The sequence below is a fragment of the Stenella coeruleoalba genome (genome assembly GCF_951394435.1).
Source record: "Stenella coeruleoalba genome assembly, chromosome: 12".
Classification (NCBI taxonomy): domain Eukaryota; kingdom Metazoa; phylum Chordata; class Mammalia; order Artiodactyla; family Delphinidae; genus Stenella; species Stenella coeruleoalba.
This window is the reverse complement of record NC_137158.1, coordinates 49384985-49412287: the sequence shown is the minus strand read 5'-3', so window position 1 is coordinate 49412287 and position 27303 is coordinate 49384985. Positions and strand designations below refer to the sequence as shown.

At 38.0% G+C, this 27303-nt stretch overlaps 1 protein-coding gene across 3 annotated transcripts in view; it reads left to right on the top strand.

Annotated features, from left to right (window-relative positions):
* The window catches only part of MAN1A1 (mannosidase alpha class 1A member 1), a 175013-nt gene that overhangs the window by 131560 nt on the left and 16150 nt on the right, over positions 1-27303 (top strand). For all 3 annotated transcript variants that reach the window (XM_079939505.1, XM_079939506.1, XM_079939504.1), the window contains 3 exons: positions 8387-8502; positions 25088-25307; positions 26071-26243. In XM_079939505.1, the coding sequence (XP_079795631.1) occupies positions 8387-8502; positions 25088-25307; positions 26071-26243 (509 nt within the window). The remainder of the gene's footprint in view (positions 1-8386; positions 8503-25087; positions 25308-26070; positions 26244-27303) is intronic.

The following is a 27303-nucleotide window of genomic DNA, read 5'->3' as shown; positions in this document are numbered from 1 at the left end:
GCACAGGGAACTCTACTCAGTGCTCTGTGATGACCTAAATGAGAAGCAAATCCAAAAGAGAGGGGATATAGGGACTTCCCTGGTAGTTCAGTGGTAAAGAATCCGCCTTCCAGTGCAGGGGACCCAGCTCTGATCTCTGGTAGGGGAACTAAGATCCCACATGGCGCGGGGCAACTAAGCCCATGCGCCGCAACTACTGAGCTTGTGTGCCTCAACTAGAGAGCCCAAGTGCTGCAAACTACAGAGCCCACGCACTCTGGAGCCCCTGTGCCACAACTAGAGAGAGAAAACCTGCGTGCCACAACTAGACAGAAGCCTGCACACCACAACTGGAGAGAAGCCCGCGTGCCGCAAGGAAAAATCCTGATGCCTCAACAAAGATCCCATGTGCCGCAACTAAGATGCGACTCGGCCAAAAAAATATAAATAATTAATTTAATTAAATTAAAATTAAATGAAAAAGAGAGGGGACACATATATATGTATAGCTGATTCACTTTGCTGTACAACAGAAACTAACAACATTGTAAAGCAACTATACTTCAGTAATTAATAATAAAAAAAAGTTAAGCATTGTTTTAGCTCTTTATGATACCCAGCACTGTTCTAGTAACAGAGAGAAGGAACACCAAGAAAAGCATTCTTGTTGGAGAATCTTTAGAAAAGGGGAAAGGGAGCATGGTTCCTTTAATAAATAGGCTTCTGTCATAAGACAGACTGTAAGTGTTACTAGGGGAACTAGATTGTTCATTTTTCATGCATAACTGTGAGCATGATGATCTGTAAGCACATTTAAAGCTGTTAATCAGAAAGGGAATATCTGGTCAGGGTACTGTGGGGATGCTAGCCTATTATAAACTGGTTATATAGATAAGAAAATTGTTCCTTTGTGCTAATGACTAGCAGGGTTTACCCAGATTAGCTAGAGTATTCTATTTCATAACATTTTCTCTTTCTGTTTGGCTACAGGATAGGAGGGGAGACTGAGTCTTTAAGGGTTGAGAAATTGTAAGAGCAAACAGGGTGCTTTAGTCAATTTTAAGCCAGCAGATAAAGGCTTCCTGCCAGGAGAGCCAACTTCACCATAGAAGAAAGTATTGTGCTAGAAGCCCTCACTTCAGATCCTTAGGGACTTTAACCAGGCATATAAAGATGCAGAGTAGCTGAAAGAAATGTTCTCAAGCTGATTTGGAAAAACAGTGGTAGATTAAGCAGCACCTGAGAGCAAATGAAAAATCCTAAGTGAGATGTCTAGCTGTGCCGCAGATGTTAGCGACGTCTTGAAATTTTACTCTAATTTGAGTTTTTTTCTTTATATTTAAATATGATATTCCTAGATGATTATGCCTCACTGCTACTTTAGAAGTATTTTTCTTAAAGAATAATGTAGTAGAAAAAATGTGCTAAAAGCTTTGTCTGTGTTAATAATGTCTATGGAGGGCCCTAGCATTGAGACCACAACACCATAGTCAAGGTTGCCACTTAACCTAAGTGTGATCTGCAGATCACTAGATATCCCTGAAATCTCTCAGGGGATCTACACAATCAAAGCTTATTATATTTTTATAATAACACTAAGACTTTCTGCCTTTTTTACTGTGCTGACAGTTGCAGTTACATTGCAAAAGCAATGGTGGGCAAAGCTGCTGAAGCCATAGTGATAGCCATGGCAGACACCAGATAGTACTAACACCAGGCATACCTCAGAAACATTGTGGGTTCAGTTCCAGGCCACTGCAATAAATCAAATATCACAATAAAGCTAGTCACACATTCTTTGTTATTTCCCAGTGCATATAAAAGTTATGTTTAGGGGTCTTCCCCAGTGGCGCAGTGGTTGAGAGTCTGTCTACCGATGCAGGGGACACGGGTTCGTGCCCCGGTCTGGGAAGATCCCACATGCCGCAGAGCGGCTGGGCCTGTGAGCCATGGCCGCTGAGCCTGTGCGTCCGGAGCCTGTGCTCCACAACGGGAGAGGCCACAACAGTAAGAGACCCGCGTACCACAAAAAAAAAAAAAAAAAAAAAAAGTTATGTTTACACTATACTGTAGTCCATTAAGTATGCAGTAGTATTATGTCTAAAAACACTGTATATACTTTAATGTAAAAATACTTTATTGCTAAAAAATGCTATCCATCTTCTGAGCCTTCAGTAAGTCATAGTAATGTCAAAGATCACTGATCACATAGACCATAAAAATATAATAGTAATGAAAAAGAAATATTGTGAAAATTTTCAAATAGAGACACAAAGTGAGCAAATGGTGTTGGGAAAATGATGCTGATAGACTTGCTCAATGCAGGGTTGTCACAAACTTCAATTTTTATAAAACGAAGTGTCTGCTCTGCAAAGGGCAATAAAATGAGATATACCTGTGATCATATCCTTCACTGCAGCTAACAAATAAAAAGATGCCAGTTTCACTCATGAATGCTCTTAATGAAGCAAAAAATTTACTGATTCTAGTAAATCTCAATCATTGAGTACACATCATTGTAATATTCTGTATGATTAAATGGAAAGGACGCTTAAGGTGTTTCTGCTGCATGATGAAAAATAGTGGTTGCCTCATAGAAAAGCACTCGTGTGATTGAGTTGCAAGCTGAACTAGCCGCATGTTGTTTCACAAGTAACCATTTTTACTTGAAAGAACTACTGAAGACAAACTGGTTATTCAGACTTGGGTAATTGATAGACGTGGTCGCAAAAGTGAGCACGTTGCTTCAAGCAAAACTAACAGTATCTGTGCCAAAGGTAAAACTTGAGCTTCTAAATGAAAATTAGAATTTTGAAAAGCTTGCACATTGCCACCATAGCCTTAATGTCTTTCACCAACACTAAAAGCCTCTTCTGAGATTGGTGATGATATTAACAAATACGGTTTTTCAATGTTGTATAATCAAATGTATCAACGTCTGGAAGATGTGCATAATTCAGTGAACCAGTATTTTCCAAATGACCAATGCATGCTGCTATAAAATCATGTGTGAGAAAAAGTGCATTCAAAGTGCAAGATGGCCCAATGGATTTTAATGTAATAGTACAAAAATTAATTGATGTGGTTTCTAACTCCACATTGCAACTGTTGAAAAAACCTTGACCACCTGTCAAGTTTTGTTGTAGTACCAAAGAAAAATTACCCACAATTATCTGAAAAGACTATCAAAATACTCTTTGCTTTCCAACTGTACAAATGTGTGAGGCTGAATTTTCTTCATATATTTCAGCCAGAACAACATACAGCAGCAGATTGAATGTAGAGCAGATACGAAAATCCAGTTGTCTTCTAGTACAGCAGACATTGAAGAGATTTGCAGAAATGTAAAGTGGTATCAGTCTTCCCACTAATTATTTTTGTTTTGTAAAATGTAACATATTCTTATGAAAAATCTATATATTAATATAATGGGTATATTATTACTTTAAGTAAATTAATAAAATATTTTAAATTCTGTTTTCATTTCCAATATGGTAAATATTGATAGATATTACATAAACAAGTTCTTTAGGGTGCTTATTCGTTTTTGAGAGTGTTAAAGGGTGCTGAGGCTAAAAAGTGTGAGGGCCACTCTAGTATTTGGGATAAAAGAGAACCTGAGTAGCTTTCTGAGTTCAAGATAACTAGATACGATTCTCTGAAAGGACAAGCGTTTTTAAAGTTCTCCTTCTCACGAAAGATTTCAAAAGTTGAAGAAAAGTCTCTATGATTTACTTTTCTCTTCCTGTGATATAGGATTTAGAGGTCACTATGAAGAGGGACAAAAAGTCAGTTGTTCTAGAACATCCCAGCTTCACCTTCTGGGTCACTGATACACTATGTATTTGGCCATGCTTCGTGGTACAAAGGGCCCTTTGTAATTGGATTGTTTATGGGCCAATTCCTGATGGAAAAACAAATAGGGTTCATGAGTCCCCTGTCTCTCTTCCCACACCCCCATCCTGTGTTCCAGCCACAAGGAAGACACACTTTTTTTTATTCTTTAATCAAGGTCTGCTTGGCCACATCCAGGTCTTGGCTTGTGCTGTTTCCTCAGCCCTTTTACTGCACTTCTGGCTCTACCAAGAACCAGCCCAATCTCCATTTCTTCTAGGTGGCTTTCTTCAAGACACTGCTTGGAAATTGTTAGCACCCGCTTCTCCTCTGCCCGCCCCCTTCTTCCTCCTCTGTCCCAACCCTTTGGGTACTTTCCTATCACAGTCTTTTCCTAATGATTCACATACATACCCATCTTCCTATGGATCCAAAACTTTTGAGGACAATGACTTCATCATATTTGTTAACTCAGCACATAGTATCTTACAGCTAGTAGGAGCTTACTTGAGTTTTGTGAATACTCATGCAGTCCGTATCCAATCTGCCTCTGCTTTTTTTTTTTTTTTCGGTACGCGGGGCTCTCACTGTTGTGGCCTCTCCCGTTGCGGAGCACAGGCTCCGGACGCACAGGCTCAGCGGCCATGGCTCACGGGCCCAGCCGCTCCGCGGCATGTGGGATCTTCCCGGACCGGGGCACGAACCTGCGTCCCCTGCATCGGCAGGCGGACTCTCAAGCACTGCGCCACCAGGGAAGCCCTCTGCCTCTGCTTTTAACAATGGTTCTGTTTTTCCTCTCTGAACAATTTGTCTCCTGCTCCTCAGTTGTGGCTAAGAGGCAGCATCTGGTCCTGGTCAATGATAATCTCTCTTGACTGTTGAGGCCAAATATGGGGCTCCGTGTCTTATAAACAGAACAATTATCACCCTTCTTCAGTTAACATAACAACATTATATGTATGTATGTGTGTGTGTGTGTGTGTGTGTGTGTGTGTGTGTGTGTGTATCTATAAAATATGGTGTTACTAGTATCATTGGGGGATTGCTTTGAGAGAAGTTCAGATTCAGATGAAGTCTATAAAATTAAGAAGTGAAGATACTGAGTATTTCATCCTTTTTGTCTTGATTCTTTTGATATTTTTTTCTCTTTCTAAGTATTAGGAATCCTTTTATGTGACCTAATCCTATTGAAAAGAATACATTACCCCTTTTATAGAAAAGAATACATTACCCCTTTTATAAAAGAACATAATATTTGAGTAGCTATTATACACATTATGTTTAGAACATTTGGGAATAAGAATACCATATATGTTCTTTCTAGAAGTAGACAGTCCTTACCTGCTGATAAAATCAGGCATGTTCTCTCTTACAGCCACTAAGATATTTACACAGATAACACAAATAGTCATCCAGACATGGGGGAAGCTTAGTGAGTGATATGCTAAATTATCAAAAAGACCTTTTCTTGTTTCTCCTCTATGTTCCTTTATGTTCCTTTATTTTGATTCTTTCCCAATATAAAAATTTTATAGGTAAGAAAATAGAAAATCAACTAGCACTTAGCAACATTAATTAAAACAAATATGTAAACCCTTTTCCTTTTTTAAAAAATCACCAAATGCCCAAGCTTGCTTCTTCCTTCATTATAGAATCATAACCCAAGGAAGAAGAAAATGAAGCTGCTTCTGGCTGTTAGTTTTCAGCTCTCATTGCTTTAACTCTAAAGGACATGTCTGGATCATGGCCATCATTTCCTATTACTTCATTTAGTCCCGTTATTTTGACAGTAACTGGACAGTGATTTGCTTTACCACACATCACTTGCATTTGTCTCCTGCAATCATGTTTATAACAACAGGGCTTATTATCGATGAGATAGTACTTAGTCTATTTAATTTGTAAATGTCAGAGGTTTCTGTGGCAATTTATTTAGGAAATTGTAAAGGTCACTTCAAACTGCTATTTTAAGGATCAGCCTTACAATTATAAAAAGACTAACTTTACATTAAAATTAAAACTGTAATTCTGGACTTTCTGCAAAAGAAAATCCATATTTACTTAAAAATATAGCCCTTCTGGGCTTAATAGGTGTAGTCCTTAATAAGACTGACTTAAAAGAATTTTGCTTTGTTCATCAATTTTTTACTGAGTACCTACTATGTGCAAGATGCTTTTTAGGAGCTGATGTGGACTGGGAAACATAATAGGTCTGGTCCCTGCTCTCCTGGATCATATAATCTTATGAAGGAGACAAAAAAAATTTCACCATCTTATGAAAGTGCAGGTGTGGTACATGTGTGCTATCAGAAAGTGTATAATGAGAGAACTTAGTGGGCATCAGATATGAAATATGAGTAAGGATTACTAAATGAAGGGAAAAGGAATCAGGGAGCTCACTTCAGACAGAGAGAACAATGCCTTTAGAATCCCTGAGGTGGGAAGCAGCCTGATGGTTTTGAGAAACCAAAAGAGGGACCATATAGCAAGAGGGCAGAGAGCAGATAGAGCAGGACTGATAATATAGAGAAGATTGAGGTCATACAGGGCCTCCCAGGTCTCCAGAGACCCAGGATTTGAGTCTTCATCATTGAAGGCTTCAAATAAGGGCTGATCTGATTCACATGTTAAAAGGGTTGCTCTGGCATTCATTAATGTGGGGAATAGATTGGAGTGGCACTGCCATCAGAACTTTGTGTGATGATGGAAATGTTCTGTATCTTCCCTCTTCGGTGCAGTAGCCACAGGCCACATGTATGAGTACTAGTATGGCTGAGGAACTGATTTTTTTTTTAATTTTAATAAGTTTAAATAGCAAGATGCTGTCACAGTGCCGGAGACCAGATAATTTTCCATTGCAGACTCAGGCAGGGCATAGTGGTAGCTTGGGCCAGAATCATATTAGTGAGGACAGGAAGGAGTAGATGGACTTAAGAGATACATTGGAGGTAAAATTAGTAGAGTTCAGTAACTCATTGAATGTGGGAGCGAAGGAGAGAAGAGGTAAAGAATGACTGTTTGATGTCTGACTTGTGCAGACTTGGCAGGGTGATGGCACCACTTAGTGAGATAGGGACCAAGGCTAAGATAAGGTTGAGGAGGAAAAGATAATACATTCACTTTTAACCTGTAGGTCCCCATGTCCAAGTGGAGTTGTTGGGTGGGACTCAGGAGAAAATTGTCTTGATAGTAGTATAAAAACCAATTTACTTTTGTGTAACTAAATCAACTAATAAAGGTTTTATTTTTTTAATAGACACATAAAGTTAGTTTCGAGTTATGAAACTTCAAATGCAAATTTCCCAAATAAGACTATCTTATTAATGCGCAAATTCTCTATGAATTCTAGGAATGATATTTCAAAGAGAGTATGTCTTTGTTTTTGTAGGTAAATATGCTTGAAAAGTAACAGTATTAATTCAAACAGTAGGCAAAAGAATATGTACATTTAGTGTTATATGTTAGAGAGCAAGTGATTCCAAGTTTGAGACCCTGTGTGGGCTGAAGAGTTAGCTGGCACCTACCAATGTTATAATCTCATTTAGCCCCTCTAAGCCTCAGTTTTCTCACTTTTAATGAGGATTACCTACCTATAAGTCAAAGACCGTTTGTATAGCAATAATATAAATATGTAGTGGATCTGGCATAATAAATGACAGTGGAGGGGGACTGTAGGAATGGAGTACATTGATTCCTCCCTATCTGCAGGGGATTGGTTTCAGGACCCCAGGGATACCAAAATTCACGGATGCTCAAGTCCCTTATGTAAAATGGCACAGTATTTGCATATAACCTATGCATATCCTCCAGATACTTTAAATCATCTCTAGATTATTTATAATACCTAATACAATGTAAATGCTATGTAAATACAATGTAAATGCCATGTAAATAGTATTTGGCTGTGCATGACAAGTTGAAGTTTTGCTTTTTGGAACTTCCTAGAATTTTTTTTATCATATTTTCAATCCACAGTTGATTGAACCTACTGATGGGGAATCTACAGATGTGGAGGGGTGACTGTATTAAAAAGAAAAACTTCTCCTGCCCTGTCTTCTTTCTTACCTCTCTCAAAGGATTTTGACCCTTCAGATTAATAACACTACAAAACCTATCAAATAATAAAAATTATAATACAAGAAGCTGAGGAGCTTCTGGTTATATTGCAAGCCAGTTTTTTTGTTTGTTTTTTTTTAAGATTTGATGATACTCACAGCTTTGACATAGTTTATTATTGAGAGATAAAGCAATTAAAAATGTATTTGAATATGGTGAAACATTTTAATTTGGTATTTTTACTAAAGAAACAGTGTTAGAATTAGGGTTGATTATATATTTTTTATCTGCATGTTTACAAAACTGTATTGGTAATTATTTAAAGTATATCACATTAGTTAACAGCACATCAGCTCATTTCAGAATATCTTTCGAAAATGAGATTTGTTGGAATTTAAATGTAACATTGAGTTGCAGTTGACTTAACGGTTTTGCATCCTAGTTACTAATATGATTTTACTGCATTATCTGAATTAAAGTCTGAATCAGTCTAAAATTCATTTCCCTCTCTTTGCAGATCACGTATCAGTTGGAGGACTTGGAGACAGCTTTTATGAATATTTGCTAAAGGCATGGTTAATGTCTGACAAGACAGATCTACAAGCTAAGAAGATGTATTTTGATGCTATTAAGGTAAACCCAAATTTAAATCATTGTTGCCACTCAACTAACTTATAACTTGCGTATTAATCAAGCTTTAATGAAAAAATGGAATACTACCTGAGTGGGTTAAAAAATGTTTCCAGTTAGATAGAGTTCAATATGTGCTAATATAATTATAACAATAATAATCATACTTGATAATGTTTAGTTCTAATAGGGTAGTTAAAAGTTTTTTCCATGGTTCAAACCTCAGTTAAGATTCACACATCTTAAAAAGGGTATTTTTCTTCAACAAGTATGAGTTCCCTATTAGAGTCACAGTTAAAATTATGGAGAGGAAAAAATCCTGAATTTATTATATATTCTAAAAATTGAGGAAGTTAAAATTGCCCGAGATTACAGACAACCCTAATGGTTACCTCCCTTTGAAGTAAACTTACCTCCAGAGATAAATAGTACTTTCAAATAAAAATCTGTGGGCTTCCCTGGTGGCGCAGTGGTTGAGAGTCCGCCTGCCGATGCAGGGGACACGGGTTCGTGCCCCGGTCCGGGAAGATCCCACATGCCGCGGAGCAGCTGGGCCCATGAGTCATGACCGCTGAGCCTGCGTATCCGGAGCCTGTGCTCCGCAATGGGGAGAGGCCACAACAGTGAGAGGCCCGCGTACTGCAAAAAAAAAAAATCTGAACTAACCAAACTAATATTTAATCAAAGATTATTAATAGTTTTCAAAGGTCCTTTGTGATGGAGGAGGAATGAGAGTGAATAAATACTTGAATTACCTTCTGTGTACTAAGTAGTGTGTTAGGTAGATACTTTATATAGTGTTTGTTTCCTTAAATAGTTTTTTTTAATTTTTATTTTATATTGATTAACAATGTTGTGTTAGTTTTTTTTTAAGTGAAGTGTAGTTGATGTATGATATTATGTTAGTTTCGGGTGTACTATATAGTGATTTGACATTTGTATATGTTATGAAATTATCACTACAATGAGTCTAGTAACCATCTGTCCCCATACAAAGTTATTACAATATTATTGACCATATTCCTTATGCTGTATATTGCATCCCTGTGGCTTATTTTATAATTGGAGGTTTGTACCTCTTAATCCTCTTCACTTATTTCTCCTGCTCCCTCATCCCCCTCCCCTCTGGCAACCACCCATTTGAACACTTAGGTTGCTTCCATTTCTTGGCTATGGGAAAAAATGCAGCAGTGAACATGCAGGTGCATATATCTTTCCATATTAGTGTTTTTGTTTTCTTCAGATAAATACCCTAAAGTGAAATCGCTGGATCGTATGGCAGTTTTATAGTGGCTGCACCAATTTACAATCCCAAAATACTGCACAAGGATTCCCTTTTTTTCGTATCCTCACCAACACATGTTATTTGTTGTCTGTGATGATAGCCATTCTGACAGGTGTGAGATGTTATCTCATTGTGATTTTCATTTGCATTTCCCTGATGATTAGTGATCTTGAGCATCTTTTCATGTGTCTGTTGGCCGTCTCTCTGCCTTCCATCTTCTTTGGAAAAATGTCTATTCAGGTCTTTTGTCCATTTTAATCTGGTTATTTGTTGAGTTGTATGAGTTCTTTGTGTATTTTGGATATTAATCTCTTATCAGATATATTTTCAAATATCTTCTCCCATTTAGTAGGTGGCCTTTTCACTTTTTTTTTTTTTGTTAGTTTCCTTCACTGTGCAAAAGCTTTTTAGTTTGTTGTAGTCTCACTTGTTTATTTTTTATTTTATTTTCCGTCCCTGAGGAGACAGATCAAAATATATATACACACACACACACACACACACACACACACACACACAGATCTATATGTGTATATAGATATATATATATTGCTAAGACCAATGTTAAAAGAGTGCACTGCCAGTGTTTTCTTCTAGGAGTTTTATAGTTTCAGGTCTACACTTAAATCTTTAATCAATTTTGAATTTATTTTTATATATGGTGTGAAAAAGTAGTCCAGTTTGATTCTCTTGCATGTAGCTGTCCAGTTTTCCCATCACCATTTATTGAAGAGGCTATCTTTTTCTCACTGTATATTCTTTCATCCTTTATCATAGATTAATTGATCATATAAGCATGGGTTTATTTCTGGGCTCTGTATTCTGTTCCATTGATCTATGTGTCTGTTTTTGTGACTGTACCATACTGTTTTTATTACTGTAGCTTTGTAGTATAGTTTGAAAGCAGAGAGTCTAATACCTCCAGCTTTGTTCTTCTTTCTCAAGATTGGTTTGATTACTTGGGATCTTTTGTGGTTCCATACAAATTTTAGAATTATTTGTTCTAGTTCTATAAAAAATGTCTTTGGTATTTTGATAGGGATTGCATTGAATCTGTTGATTACCTTGGGTAGTATGGTCATTTTAACAATATTTAGTCTTCCAAACCATGACCATGGTATATCTTCTCATTTGTTTGTGTTGTGTTCAGTTTCTTTCATTGATGTCTTATACTTTTCAGAGTACAAGTCTTTTACCTCTTTGATTAGATATATTCCTAGGTATTTTACACTTTTTATGCAGTCATAAATGGGATTGTTTTATTAATTTATCTTTCTTATAGTCTGTTATTAGTGTATAGAAATGCAACAGATACCTGTATATTAATTTTGTATCCTGCAATTTTACTGAATTTATTAGTCCTGCTTTTTTTTTTTTTTTTTTTTTTTTTTTTTTTGCGGTACACGGGCCTCTCACTGTTGCGGCCTCTCCCGTTGAAGCCCAGTCCTGCTTCTTTGGTAGTGTCTTTAGGATTTTTCTATATATAGTATGTCATCTGCAAAAAGTGACAGTTTTACTTTTTCCTTTCCAATTTGGACTTTTTTAATTCTTTTTCTTGTCTATTTGCTGTGGCTAGGCCTTCCAAAACTATGTTGAATAAAAGTGACAAGAATGGGCATCCTTGCCTTGTTCCTGATCTTCTTGCTTTCAGCTTTTTATCATTTATTATGCTGTTGGCTATAGATTTGTCATATATGGGCTTAATTATCTTGAGGTATATCCCCTCTGTATCTACTTTGTTGAGAGTTTTTATCATAAATGGATGTTGAATTTTGTCAAAAGCTTTTTCTACATCTATTGAGATGATCATATGAGTTTTATTCTCCAATTTGTTAATGTAGTGTAGCACATTGATTGATTTGCAGATATTACACCATCCTCACATCCCTGGGATAAATCCCACTTGATCATGGTGTATGATCCATTTCATTTATTGTTGAATTTGGTTTGCTAATATTTTGTTGAGGATTTTATCATCTATGTTGATCACTGATATTGGCCTGTATTTTTTTGTTTGTTTTGTTTTGGTATCAGGGTAAAACTGGCCATATAGAATTTCAGAAGCATTCCTTCTTCTTCAGTTTTTGGAATAGTTTGAGAAGAATAGGTGTTAACTCTTCTCTAAATGTTTGGTAGAATTCACCCATGAAGCCAACTGATTCCAAACTTTTGTTTGTTGGAACTTTTTTTTATATTACTGATTCAATTTTTTTACTGGTAATTGGTCTATTAATATTTTCTATTTATATTTCCAATTCCATCTTAGGAGATTATATATTTCTAGGAGTTTTTTCATTTCTTCCATGTTGTCCATTTTATTGGCATATAAATGATCATAGTAATCTCTTATGATCCTTTTTATTTCCATGGTATCATTTTAACTGCTCCTCTTTCATTTCTGATTCATTTATTTGGGCCCTCTCTTTTTTTCTTGATGAGTCTGGCTAAAGGTTTATCAATTTTGTTTATCTTTTCAAAGAACCAGATCTTAGTTTCTTTGATCTTTTCTATTGTTATTGTGGTTTTTTGGTCTCTATTTTATTTATTTCTGCTCTACTAACTTTGGGTTTTGTTTGTTCTTTTTCTGTTTCCTTTGGGTGTAAGTTTAGGTTGTTTATTTGAGATTTTTCTTGTCTCCTGATGTAGGCTTGTATTGCTATAAACTTCCCTCTTAGAACTGCTTTTTCTGTGTCCCATAGATTTTAGATCAGTGTGATTACATTTTCACTTGTCTCCAGGTATTTTTTTATTTCTTCTTTGATTTCTTCAGTGATCCACTGGTTGTTGCTAGTGTATTGTTTAGCCTCCACATGTTTATGTTTTTTTACATTTTTTCTTGTAGTTTATTTATAGTCTCATAGCATTGTGGTGAGAAAAGTTGCTTGATATAATCTCAGTTTTCTTAAATTATCTATTTATTAAGTCTCTTTAGTCTAATGTGTCACTTAAGGTCAGTGTTTCCTTATTTTCTTTCTGGATGACCTGCCTATTGATGTGAGTGGGATGTTTAAGTCCCTTACTATTATTATGTTGCTGTCAATTTCTCCCTTTATGTCTGTTAATATTTGCTTATGTATTTAAGTGGTCTTATGTTGGGAGCATATATATTTACAATTATTATATCTTCATCTTGGATTGATCCCTTGATCATTATGTAATGTCCTTTTTTGTTTCTTTTTACAGTCTTTGTTTCAATTCTATTTTGTCTGATATGGTATTGCTTCCAGATTTCTTTCCATTTCCATTTGCATGGAATAACCTTTTTTATCTATCAGTCTGTGTGCCTTTAGATCTGAAATGAGTCTCTTGTAGGCAGCATATATATGGGTCTTGATTTTTCATCCATTCAGCCACTCTATGTCTTTTGATAAGAGCATTTAGTCCATTTACACTTGAAATAATTATTATACGTATGTACTTTTTCCCATTTTGTTCATTGTTTTCGTAGTTCTCTTTTGTTTCTTTCTTATTCTTTTGCTCTCTTCCCTTGTGATTTGATTACAGTCTTTAGCTTTATGTTGTGTTCCTTCCTCTTTTTTGAGTGTGTGCATCTATTATAGGTTTTCGGTTTGTAATTACCAAGAGGTTCATATTGAACATCATTTATATGTATATATGATTATTTTAAGTTGATGATCTCTTAAGCTTGAATACGTTCTAACCACTCTACATTTTTATTTCCCCCACCACATGTAATGTTTTTGATGTCATATTTTACATCTTTTTGTTTTGTGTATCCATACTACTTATTATGGATATATATGATTTTACTACTTTTGTTTTTTAACCTTCTTACTAGCTTTATGTGGTTGATCGACTACCTTTACTATCTGCTTGTCTTTACCAGTGATGTTTTTCCTCGCATAATTTTTATATTTCTAGTTGTGGCCTTTTCTTTTCTGCTTACAGGAGTCCCTTTAACATTCCTTATAAAGCCAGTTTAGTGGTGCTAAATTCTTTCAACTTTTGCTTGTTTGTAAAACTCTTTATCTCTCTTTCAAATCTGAATGATAACTTTCCTAAGAAGAGTATTCCTTGTTATAGGCTTTTCCCTTTCATCACTTTAGATATATTGTGCCACTCCTTTCTGGCCTGCAGTGTTTCTGGTGAGGAGACATCTGATAGTTTCATGAGAGTTTTCTTGTAGGTAACTAGTTGCCCTTCTCTTGCTGCTTTTAAGAGTCTTTATCTTTAATTTTTACCATTTTAATTATGATGTGCCTTGGTGTGTCTTGTTTGGGACTTTCTGTGCTTCCTGGGCCTGGATGTTTGTTTCCTTTCCCAGGTTAGGTAAGTTTTTAGCCATTGTTTCTTCAGATAAGTTCCCTGTCCCTTCCTGTCCCTCTTCTCCTCCTTGGACCCTGTAATGCAAATGTTAGTATGCTTGATGTTGTGCCAGAGATCTCTTAGATTAACCTCACTTTTTTTTTTTTTTAAACATCTTTATTGGAGTATAATTGCTTTACAATGGTATGTTAGTTTCAGCTTCACAACAAAATGAATCAGTTATATATACACATATGTTCCCATATCTCTTCCCACTTGCGTCTCCCTCCCTCCCACCCTCCCTATCCCACCCCTCCAGGCGGTCACAAAGCACCGAGCTGATCTCCCTGTGCTATGTGGCTGCTTCCCACTAGCTATCTACCTTACGTTTAGTAGTGTATATATGTCCATGCCTCTTTATCGCTTTGTCACTGTTTACCCTTCCCCCTCCTCATAGCCTCAAGTCCATTCTCTAGTAAGTCTGTGTCTTTATTCCTGTTTCACCCCTAGGTTTTTCATGACATTTTTTTTTTCTTCAATTCCATATATATGTGTTAGCATACGGTATTTGTCTCTCTCTTTCTGACTTACTTCACTCTGTATGACAGACTCTAGGTCTATCCACCTCATTACAAATAGCTCAATTTCATCTCTTTTTATGGCTGAGTAATATTCCATTGTATATATGTGCCACATCTTCTTTATCCATTCATCCGATGATGGACACTTAGGTTGTTTCCATCTCTGAGCTATTGTAAATAGAGCTGCAATGAACATTTTGGTACATGACTCTTTTTGAATTATGGTTTTCTCAGGGTATATGCCCAGTAGTGGGATTGCTGGGTCATATGGTAGTTCTATTTGTAGCTTTTTAAGGAACCTCCATACTGTTCTCCACAGTGGCTGTATCAATTTACATTCCCACCAGCAGTGCAAGAGTGTTCCCTTTTCTCCACACCCTCTCCAGCATTTATTGTTTCTAGATTTTTTGATGATGGCCATTCTGACTGGTGGGAGATGATATCTCATTGTCGTTTTGATTTGCATTTCTCTAATGATTAGTGATGTTGAGCATTCTTTCATGTGTTTGTTGGCACTCTGTATATCTTCTTTGGAGAAATGTCTATTTAGGTCTTCTGCCCATTTTTGGATTGGGTTGTTTGTTTTTTTGTTATTAAGCTGCATGAACTGCTTGTAAATTTTGGAGATTAATCCTTTGTCAGTTGCTTCATCTGCAAATATTTTCTCCCATTCTGAGGGTTGTCTTTTTGTCTTCTTTATGGTTTCCTTTGCTGTGCAAAAGCTTTGAAGTTTCATTAGGTCCCATTTGTTTACTTTTGTTTTTATTTCCATTTCTCTAGGAGGTGGGTCAAAAAGGACCTTGCTGTGATTTATGTCATAGAGTGTTCTGCCTATGTTTTCCTCTAAGAGTTTGATAGTTTCTGGCCTTACATTTAGGTCTTTAATCCATTTTGAGCTTATTTTTGTGTATGGTGTTAGGGAGTGATCTAATCTCATACTTTTACATGTAGCTGTCCAGTTTTCCCAGCACCACTTATTGAATAGGCTGTCCTAACTCCACTGTACATTTCTGCCTCCTTTGTCAAAGATAAGGTGACCATATGTGCGTGGGTTTATCTCTGGGCTTTCTATCCTGTTCCATTGATCTATATTTCTGTTTTTGTGCCAGTACCATACTGTCTTGATTACTGTAGCTTTGTAGTATAGTCTGAAGTCAGGAAGCCTGATTCCTCCAGCTCCATTTTTCGTTCTCAAGATTGCTTTGGCTATTCGGGGTCTTTTGTGTTTCCATACAAATTGTGAAATTTTTTGTTCTAGTTCTGTGAAAAATGCCAGTGGTAGTTTCATAGGGATTGCATTGAATCTGTAGATTGCTTTGGGTAGTAGAGTCATTTTCACAATGTTGATTCTTCCTATCCAAGAACATGGTATATCTCTCCATCTATTTGTATCATCTTTAATTTCTTTCATCAGTGTCTTATAATTTTCTGCATACAGGTCTTTTGTCTCCTTAGGTAGGTTTATTCCTAGGTATTTTATTCTTTTTGTTGCAATAGTAAATGGGAGTGTTTTCTTGATTTCACTTTCAGATTTTTCATCATTAGTATATAGGAATGCCAGAGATTTCTGTGCATTAATTTTGTATCCTGCAACTTTACCAAATTCATTGATTAGCTCTAGTAGTTTTCTGGTAGCATCTTTAGGGTTCTCTATGTATAGTATCATGTCATCTGCAAACATGACAGCTTTACTTCTTCTTTTCTGATTTGGATTCCTTTTATTTCCTTTTCTTCTCTGATTGCTGTGGCTAAAACTTCCAAAACTATGTTGAATAAGAGTGGTGAGAGTGGGCAACCTTGTCTTGTTCCTTATCTTAGTGGAAATGCTTTCAGTTTTTCACCATTGAGGATGATGTTTGCTGTGGGCTTGTCATATATGGCCTTTATTATGTTGAGGAAAGTTCCCTCTATGCCTACTTTCTGCAGGGTTTTTATCATAAATGGGTGTTGAATTTTGTCAAAAGCTTTCTCTGCATCTATTGAGATGATCATATGGTTTTTCTCCTTCAATTTGTTAATATGGTTTATCACGTTGATTGATTTGCGTATATTGAAGAATCCTTGCATTCCTGGAATAAACCCCACTTGATCATGGTGTATGATCCGTTTAATGTGCTGTTGGATTCTGTTTGCTAGTATTTTGTTGAGGATCTTTGCATCTATGTTCATCAGTGATATTGGCCTGTAGTTTTCTTTCTTTGTGACATCCTTGTCTGGTTTTGGTATCAGGGTGATGGTGGCCTCGTAGAATGAGTTGGGGAGTGTTCCTCCCTCTGCTATATTTTGGAAGAGTCTGAGAAGGATAGGTGATAGCTCTTCTCTAAACGTTTGATAGAATCCGCCTGTGAAGCCATCTGGTCCTGGGCTTTTGTTTGTTGGAAGATTTTTAATCACAGTTTCAATTTCAGTGCTTGTGATTGGTCTGTTCATATTTTCTATTTCTTCCTGATTCAGTCTTGGCAGGTTGTGCCTTTCTAAGAATTTGTCCATTTCTTCCAGGTTGTCCATTTTATTGGCATAGAGTTGCTTGTAGTAATCTCTCATGATCTTTTGTATTTCTGCAGTGTCAGTTGTTACTTCTCCTTTTTCATTTCTAATTCTATTGATTTGAGTCTTCTCCCTTTTTTTTTTTGATGAGTCTAGCTAATGGTTTATCAATTTTGTTTATCCTTTCAAAGAACCAGCTTTTAGTTTTATTGATCTTTGCTATCGTTTCCTTCATTTCTTTTTCATTTATTTCTGATCTGATTTTTATGATTTCTTTCCTCCTGCTAACTTTGGGGTTTTTTTGTTCTTCTTTCTCTAATTGCTTGAGGTGCAAGGTTAGGTTGTTTATTCGAGATGTTTCCTGCTTCTTAAGGTAGGCTTGTATTGCTATAAACTTCCCCCTTAGAACTGCTTTTGCTGCATCCCACAGGTTTTGGGTCGTTGTGTCACCATTGTCATTTGTTTCTAGGTATTTTTTGATTTCCTCTTTGATTTCTTCAGTGATCACTTCATTATTAAGTAGTGTATTGTTTAGCCTCCATGTGTTTGTATTTTTTACAGATCTTTTCCTGTAATTGATATCTAGTCTCATGGCGTTGTGGTCAGAAAAGATACTTGATACAATTTCAATTTTCTTAAATTTACCAAGGCTTGATTTGTGACCTAAGATATGATCTATCCTGGAGAATGTTCCATGGGCACTTGAGAAAAATGTGTATTCTGTTGTTTTTGGATGGAGTGTCCTATAAATATCAATTAAGTCCATCTTGTTTAATGTATCATTTAAAGCTTGTGTTTCCTTATTTATTTTCATTTTGGATGATCTGTCCATGGGTGAAAGTGGGGTGTTTAAGTCCCCTACTATGAATGTGTTACTGTCGATTTCCCCTTTTATGGCTGTTAGTATTTGCCTTATGTATTGAGGTGCTCCTATGTTGGATGCATAAATATTTACAATTGTTATATCTTCTTCTTGGATCGATCCCTTGATCATTATGTAGTGTCCTTCTTTGTCTCTTTTAATAGTCCTTATTTTAAAGTCTATTTTGTCTGATATGAGAATTGCTACTCCAGCTTTCTTTTGGTTTCCATTTGCATGGAATATCTTTTTCCATCCCCTTACTTTCTGTCTGTATGTGTCTCTAGGTCTGAAGTGGGTCTCTTGTAGACAGCATATATAAGGGTCTTGTTTTTGTATCCATTCAGCTAATCTGTGTCTTTTGGTGGGAGCATTTAGTCCATTTACATTTAAGGTAATTATCGATATGTATGTTCCTATTCCCATTTTCTAAATTGTTTTGGGTTCGTTATTATAGGTCTTTTCCTTCTCTTGTGTTTCTTGCCTAGAGAAGATCCTTTAGCATTTGTTGTAAAGCTGGTTTGGTGGTGCTGAACTCTCTCAGCTTTTGCTTGTCTGTAAAGGTTTTAATTTCTCCATCAAATCTGAATGAGATCCTTGCTGGGTAGAGTAGTCTTGGCTGCAGGTTTTTCTCCTTCATCACTTTCAGTATGTCCTGCCACTCCCTTCTGGCTTGTAGGGTTTCTGCTGAGAGATCAGCTGTTAACCTTATGGGGATTCCCTTATGTGTTATTTGTTGTTTTTCCCTTGCTGCTTTTAATATGTTTTCTTTGTATTTAATTTTTGACAGTTTGATTAATATGTGTCTTGGCGTGTTTCTCCTTGGATTTATCCTGTATGGGACTCTCTGTGCTTCCTGGACTTGATTAACTATTTCCTTTCCCATATTAGGGAAGTTTTCAACTATAATCTCTTCAAATATTTTCTCAGTCCCTTTCTTTTTCTCTTCTTCTTCTGGAACCCCTATAATTCGAATGTTGGTGCGTATAATGTTGTCCCAGAGGTCTCTGAGACTGTCCTCAGTTCTTTTCATTCTTTTTTCTTTATTCTGCTCTGCATTGGTTATTTCCACTATTTTATCTTCCAGGTCACTTATCCGTTCTTCTGCCTCAGTTATTCTGCTATTGATCCCATCTAGAGTACTTTTAATTTCATTTATTGTGTTGTTCATAATTGCTTGTTTCATCTTTAGTTCTTCTAGGTCCTTGTTAACTGATTCTTGCATTTTGTCCATTCTATTGTCCATTCTATCTCCAAGATTTCGGATCAACCTTACTATCATTATTCTGAATTCTTTTTCAGGTAGACTGCCTATTTCCTCTTCATTTGTTAGGTCTGGTGGGTTTTTATCTTGCTCCTTCATCTGCGGTGTGTTTTTCTGTCTTTTCATTTTGCTTATCTTACTGTGTTTGGGGTCTCCTTTTTTGCAGGCTGAAGGTTCGTAGTTCCTGTTGTTTTTTGTGTCTGTCCCCAGTGGCTAAGGTTGGTTCAGTGGGTTGTGTAGGCTTCCTGGTGGAGGGGACTAGGGCCTGTGTTCTGGTGGATGAGGCTGGATCTTGTCTTTCTGGTGGGCAGGTCCACGTCTGGTGATGTGTTTTGGGGTGTCTGTAGACTTATTATGATTTTGGGCAGCCTCTCTGCTAATGGGTGGGGTTTTGTTCCTGTTTTGCTAGTTGTTTGGCATAGGATGTCCAGCCCTGTGGCTTGCTGGTCGTTGAGTGAAGCTGGGTGCTGGCGTTGAGATGGAGATCTCTCGGAGATTTTTGCTGTTTGATATTATGTGCAGCTGGGAGGCCTCTTGTGGACCAGTGTCCTGAAGTTGGTTCTCCCACCTCAGAGGCACAGCACTGACTCCTGGCTGCAGCCCCAAGAGCCTTTCATCCACAGGGCTTCTTAATTTGGGATGATTCGTTGTCTATTCAGGTATTCCACAGATGCAGGGTATATCAAGTTGATTGTGGAGCTTTAATCCGCTGCTCCTGAGGCTGCTGGGAGAGATTTCCCTTTCTCTTCTTTGTTCTCACAGTTCCCAGGGGCTCAGCTTTGGATTTGGCCCCGCCTGTGCGTGTAGGTCGCCGGAGGGCGTCTGTTCTTTGCTCAGACAGGACGGGGTTAAAGGAGCCGCTGATTCGGAGGCTCTGGCTCACTCAGGCCGGGGGGTAGGGAGGGTCACGGAGTGTGGGGCGGGCCTGCGGTGGCAGAGGCCGGCGTGATGTTGCAGCCTGAGGCGCGCCGTGCGTTCTCCCGGGGGAGTTGTCCCTGGATCCCGGGACCCCGGCAGTGGCGGGCTGCACAGGCTCCCCGGAAGGGCGTGTGGCTAGTGACCTGTGTTCGCACACAGGCCTCCTGGTGGCGGCAGCAGCGGCCCTAGCGTCTCATGTCTGTCTCTGGGCTCCGCACTTCTAGCCGCGGCTAGCGCCCGTCCCTGGAGCTCTCTCAAGCAGCGTTCTTAATCCCCTCTCCTCGTGCACCAGGAAACAAAGAGGGACGTAAATGTCTCTTGCCTCTTCGGCAGGTCCAGACTTTTCCCCGGACTCTCTCGCGGTGCACTAACGCCCTGCAGGCTGTGTTCACGCCGCCAACCCCAGTCCTCTCCCGGCGTTCCAACAAAAGCCGGAGCCTCAGCTCCCAGTCCCGCCCGCCCCGGCGGGCGAGCAGACAAGCCTCTCGGCTGGCGAGTTCCGGTCGGCCCGATCCTCTGCGCTGGAATCTGTCCGCTTTGCCCTCCGCACCCCTGCTGCTGTGCTCTCCTCCGCGGCTCCCAAGCTCCCCCACTCCGCCTCCCGAAGTCTCCACCCGCGAAGGGGCTTCCTAGTGTGTGGACACTTTTCCTCCTTCACAGCTCTCTCCCGCTGGTGCAGGACCCGTCCCTATCCTTTTGTCTCTGTTTAGTTTTTTCTTTTGCCCTAACCAGGTACGTGGGGGGTTCCTTGCCTTTTGGGAGGTCTGAGGTATTCTGCCAGCGTTCAGTAGGTGCTCCGTAGGAGTTGTTCCACGCGTAGATGTATTTCTGGTGTATCTGTGGGGAGGAAGGTGATCTCCGCGTCTTACTCTTCCGCCATCTTCCCGGAAGCCCTCTAACCTCACTTTTTAATTTCTTTTTTTTAATCTCCTTTCTGTTCAACTTTGTGTGATTTCTACTACTCTGTCTTCCAGATCACTAATTCATTCCTCTGTATCATCTAACGTACTGTTTATTCCTTCTAGTATATTTTTTTATTTCTGTTATTGTATTCTTCAGCTCTGTTTCTTCCTAATATTTTCTAACTCTTTGTTGTTGAAATTCTCACTGTATTTATCCATTCTTCTCTTGAGTTCAGTGAGCATCTTTATGATCATTACTTTGAACTCTTTATCAGGTATATTGCTTATCTCTACTTTGTTTGGTTCTTTTTCTGAAGCTATGTCTTGTTCCTTCATTTGGATCATATTTCTCTGTCTCCCCCTTTTCCCAATTCTCTATGTTTATTTCTATGTGTTAGGTAGGTAACTTACATATCCTAATCTTAGAGAAGTGGCCTTATGTGGGAGATGTCCTGTTGGGCTCAGCCTCTTACATAGTTTAGATATGAAATTAGAATTTTTAAAAAATAATAATAATAGGGCTTCCCTGGTGGTGCAGTGGTTGAGAGTCCGCCTGCCGATGCAGGGACATGGGTTCGTGCCCCGATCCGGGAAGATCCCACGTGCCGCGGAGCGGCTAGGCCTGTGAGCCATGGCCGCTGAGCCTGCGCGTCCAGAGCCTGTGCTCCGCAACGGGAGAGGCCACAACAGTGAGAGGCCCGCATACCGCAAAAAAATAATAATAATAATAATAATTCTTAGGGGAAAAAATGGATATTTGTAATTCCAGTGATGTTGCCATTGTTCTAAAGTAAGTGTCCCTAAAGGGAATTCTGGGTGATTTTACAATAGACCAACTTAATTGTTTAAATGTAAATACAACTTGCACTGCTCTAGTTGACTGCATTTAATATTACGTTGGTTCCCTCCAAGGTCAGTAGTGAACTTGACTAAGTAGAGCAGACACAACTCTTTACTATTTCACATATAGGAACCAAACACCTTAGTTAGAACATTGGCCTTCATTTCACATAGCCCTTAAAGGACATGATAAACATTAAAAGCAAACTAGGATATGGTCCATATGGCCTCTTCAGGTTTATTTTTCTTCATTCCTATGAGGTTTCAGGTTTTAAACCAGGGAGTTCTCCATACAGTATGGTTTCCATTATGTCATTTTTAATTACAGTCCTGGCAGACATTTTAATTATTCTAATTTTAAAGTGGCCCCCTAGGATCTTGATGTTCCAGGAAAGACAACTTTAAAATACTCTTTGAAATACTTTTCCTCCCGTTTTGAGAACTATACCCACACAGCTTTTAGCATATTGTATTTAGACAAACCATTGACAGGAAAATCCATTAAGAGCAAATGAAGTCAAAGTGTTTCCTCTTTCTCTTAATCGTAAAAACACTTTCAATCCATTGTGTGTTTTCAACATAGAAAGCAAAGCTAGAACAGTTACGCTTCTGATTTTAAGAAGTAGTCATGTCTTACATAGTAAAGTTTCTTTGTATTGCTTGTACTTTAAAATATCATTATTATGAAAGAGAGGATGCCTTACAATATTGTTCCGGACAGTTGAGTTACTGGAGATGTAGTCCATCAGTTTTAGCTTCCAGTGCATTTTGGAAATCATTTAATCCCAGAGTGGCATGTTTTCTTTCGTTGTGTTAATAACGAAATACTTTGAGTTTTCAACTGGCTGTTATGGCCTCATCTGGAGGCCATACTAAGAATCCATAGTGGTGGTTGCTCATGCTGCAAGGAAGTCCATTGGAGTGAATGATACCTGGGCAGGTGATGTGTTAGGCATTTAGGATTCTATAGGCACAGCCAACTAATTTTTTTCAAATATAGAAGGATGAGATCACAAAATATACAATACTCTTTTTTCCTAATCAATTCTCTGTAGGCTTGACACAAAATTTGTTAGAGCCACTAAAGACTATTTTTTCCTCCTGTATATTTATTTACATTTTCCCATTGCCACACAAACATTGTTTTAAAAGTCTTGGAACTTCATTGTAATTTATTTTGAGAGATAGCAACTTGGTCAGAATCATGCCAAAAATAATATAGTACTTTATTCAGGATCTGTAACAGGGTAATAATGTTTCCCTAATGCATGCTCAAAAGCTATTACTCTTGCCATGTAGAAAGAATAATTTCTTGGGTGATGAACAAGTATCTGCTTGAAGGACTTTACTGCAATTTGTGCTATGAGAAGTATAAATAGCTAAGATGTTCAGTTGCATTAAATAAGAATGAAATATTAATGTAATAACTAGACCATCAATAAAATTAGCTTAACCACAGTTAATGTGCACAGTAGTGCGTTCATTTATTTCTTACCATCTTGGTTTCATTTGTTTATTTCCAATAAAGGAAGGAGAGGTTTTATCTACCTATGCATTCATTTTCATTCATTCTTCTGTATCACAAGTTTTGTCTCTATCTACCACAGGCATGCCTTGGAGATATTGTGGGTTCAGTTCCAGACCACTGCAATAAAGTGAATAACACAGTAGAGCAAGTCACATGAAATTTTTGGTTGCCCCGTGCATGTAAACTTAATATTTACACTATACTCTAGGCTGTTTAATGTACAATAGCAATATGTGTAAAAAAACAATGTACTTACCTTAGTTAAAAAATGCTAACTGTCATCTGAGTCTTCAGTGAGTTGTAATAGTAACGTTAAAGATCACTGATACAGATCACCCTAACGAATATAATAATAATGAAAAAGTTTGAAGTATTGCAGATTATCAAAATGTGACATCGAGACATGAAAAGAGCAAATGCTGTTGGAAAAACAGCGCTGATAGACTTGCTTGACACAGGGTCACTGCAAAACTTCCATTTGTGAAAAATGCAGTATCTGCAAAGCACAATAAAGCAAGACTCAATAAAATGAGCTATGCCTGTATTCCCAAATGTGATTCCTAAAATCCTCTCTTTTTTTATAATAGTATAACAGTTATAGACACAATCATAGCCCTTCTCCTTCCAAGAAGTAATTGGGGCTGTAGGGGAGCATTTCCTGTTAAAGTAATTAAAAATAGTAATGCCAAGCACTTACACTACAATTTTGGGGTTTTTTTTTTAAAAAAGGGCTTATTTTATTTTGTTTGTTCAAAAGAATATCAACAGTCCTGGGGCAGAAATAAAAGGTGTTTAACAAGCCACTTTTGTAAACATCATTTCTCCCAAATTTACAGACCTTTATTCTTTTTTTAAAAAAAAATACTTATTCATTGTATATTAATGTTTTTTAAAAGAATTATTAAGGAGGAATTTAATTCATGTGTTACCACAGTGGAGATGTGACGATTATAAATGACCTTTATCAAGTGCTAATCACAGTACTGACTGCTTTATAAACAAAATATTGCAGTTTTCACAGTGGATACTACTATTCCCATTTTATGCATAAAGACACTGAGATTTAAGGATACAGTAAGCAAATTACCCACAAAGTTTACAGATAGTAAGTGTCAGAGCTGGAATTTGAAGCCAAGCAATCTGATTGACTCAAGAACAGCTCCTTTTTCCCACTCTGTTTTGCTACCCCTCCAAGCCTAAGAGAGAGAAAGGAGGGGTAATACCACCAGCCTGGATTTTATACACAAATATGGTCTGTTCACCATTCATGGTAGAGCCTGTGCTTTGTGTTGTTTCTCCATTTGTGAAAATGGAAATGCAGTAAAGCAGCTCCTACCACTATACCAGTAGCCTGTCTTTGAAAAGGAAACAGCTTTTTCAGTATGAGAACTACAGGTGTTTGGGCATGCAACTGAGAAAAGCCTACTGGGCTGGCCCAACAGTGTTCATTATAACTAACCAAACTAATAAGGCATAGACTAGAGGACATATACAGAGAGCAATAACATGAAATTTCAGGTCGAATTGGATTTGTAGTAACAAACTCAAATCAATCGTGAGTGATGTTTTATATATTTTTATTTTTTTTAATGTTATGGTGTTTTTGGTATAAATCTGAGAAGAGATTACAAAACGTTGAAAATAAGTATTATTTTCAGGCAATTGAGACTCACTTGATCCGGAAGTCACGTAACGGACTGACTTACATCGCAGAATGGAAAGGGGGCCTCCTGGAACACAAGATGGGCCACCTGACCTGCTTTGCGGGAGGCATGTTTGCCCTCGGGGCAGATGACGCTCCTGAAGGCCTGACCCAACACTACCTTCAACTCGGGGCTGAAATTGCCCGTACCTGTCATGAATCTTACAATCGCACATGTGAGTACCTGTTACTCTTCATACACAGTCTATGTGCTTTTTATTTCATTCAGTAAGGAACTTTGTCCATTTTGTCCATTTGTTGCCATCAAAAGAACATCCACCATGCCTGATGAAACTTGATGATCATGATTAATATCTTAAAGGAATTTCTGTTTTTACTTTAAGAGGCATTACTCTTCTATATAAAAATATTTACCTTTAGTTTACCAAGAAACAAAAATCCAGGCCATAAAGGGTTAAGTCTGTCTAACTTATTGGCCCTGCTTTAGGTAAATAACATTGGGTGAGAGTCTCTGTCCCAGTACAAAAGAAACTTGGTATGCTATAAACCATTATTAATCTTCCCAGAATCTCCATGAAATATATGATGAGTCTGGAGGCCTTCTTATAAAAATAGGAGTTTGATGTACAAATACTAAATAACCTTTATGACATAATGACTTAGAATTCTCAACCACTGATTTTCTAGCTCACTAATAAGGTGGTGCTTTGCACCTACCCAGTGGGTGCTCAGTAAATGGTGGTTAAATGAAAGAAAATAAGGGATCATTACCATTTTCTAAAATGGACTCTTTTCAATGAATAAATTATAAAGGTATATTGAATATTGCTTATTATACAGTGTTTATAATTATTCCTTAAAATGATTGTTTTGACACCTCTCTTGAATGTTGTAAGGTACTTTCTAGTTTCATTTAAGTTATAGACACTAAACATTGTCTAGGACAATAACCTTTGTCCTCCATTGCATCTCCTTTAGTTGTGAAACTGGGACCAGAAGCTTTCAGATTCGATGGCGGTGTTGAAGCCATTGCTACGAGGCAAAATGAAAAATACTACATCCTACGGCCAGAAGTTGTTGAGACTTACATGTACATGTGGCGACTGACTCATGATCCAAAATACAGGAAATGGGCCTGGGAAGCTGTAGAGGTGACGTTTTAGTTTGCTTATGTTTCTTATAGAAAAATGTCTGTGGGGGGCTTCCCTGGTGGCGCAGTGGTTGAGAGTCCGCCTGCCAATGCAGGGGACACGGGTTCATGCCCCAGTCCGAGAAGATCCCACATGCCGCGGAGCGGCTGGGCCCATGAGCCATGGCCGCTGAGCCTGTGCGTCCGGAGCCTGTGCTCCGCAACGGGAGAGGCCACAGCAGTGAGAGGCCTGCGTACCGCAAAAAAAAAAAAAAAAAAAGAAAGAAAAATGTCTGTGGAAAAAATGTTCAGTCATACCTATAAATCTAGCATATCAACTTTTCTATGATTTTTAAAGTTTTGACCAACCATTTTTCCATTCAAGACTGAGTGTTTTCAGTTAAGTCATCCAATATCCCTGGCTTCAGCTTTGCTTTATGTAACAGTGATATAAATATACCTACTCTGGTGTTGAAGGAGAAATCTAGAAAGGCATATTATAAAATTAAGTTCTCATGACTATAAAAAAGGTGATCGGTTAATTCCACAAAGGATTACGGGCAACTTGGGAATAGTTACCCCAACCTGCTCTCTGTTTCAAGAAACCACTATGTGATTGCTTCTTTTAGTCTTTGGGCATGAAAATGATAAAATATGCTTTTAGTTAGAGTAACTTAGCTACTTAGAGCTAAATTTTAGAAAGTACCTGTAGAAGAGCTACTTTGTACAAGAATATTCCGACACTAGTCTCAGGGTTCTCTGAATATCCATAAGCTTCATATCTGTCCAGTGTGTTATTTGAATTGTCTTTGTCGCTTCTTGAGTCTCTTCCTGCTGAATATGGTGTATCATCTTCCTAAACTAATCTGTTGAACACTTTGTGTGCTGAATGCCAGCAGAGGTGCCCTTCAGGATATACATCAAACAACGTCTAATTTATTTTTTCTTTTTTGCGGTACGCGGGTTCACGGGCCCAGCTGCTCCGCAGCACGTGGGATCCTCCCGGACCGGGGCACAAACCCGCATCCCCTGCATCAGCAAGCGGACTCCCAACCACTGCGCCACCAGGGAACTCCACAACG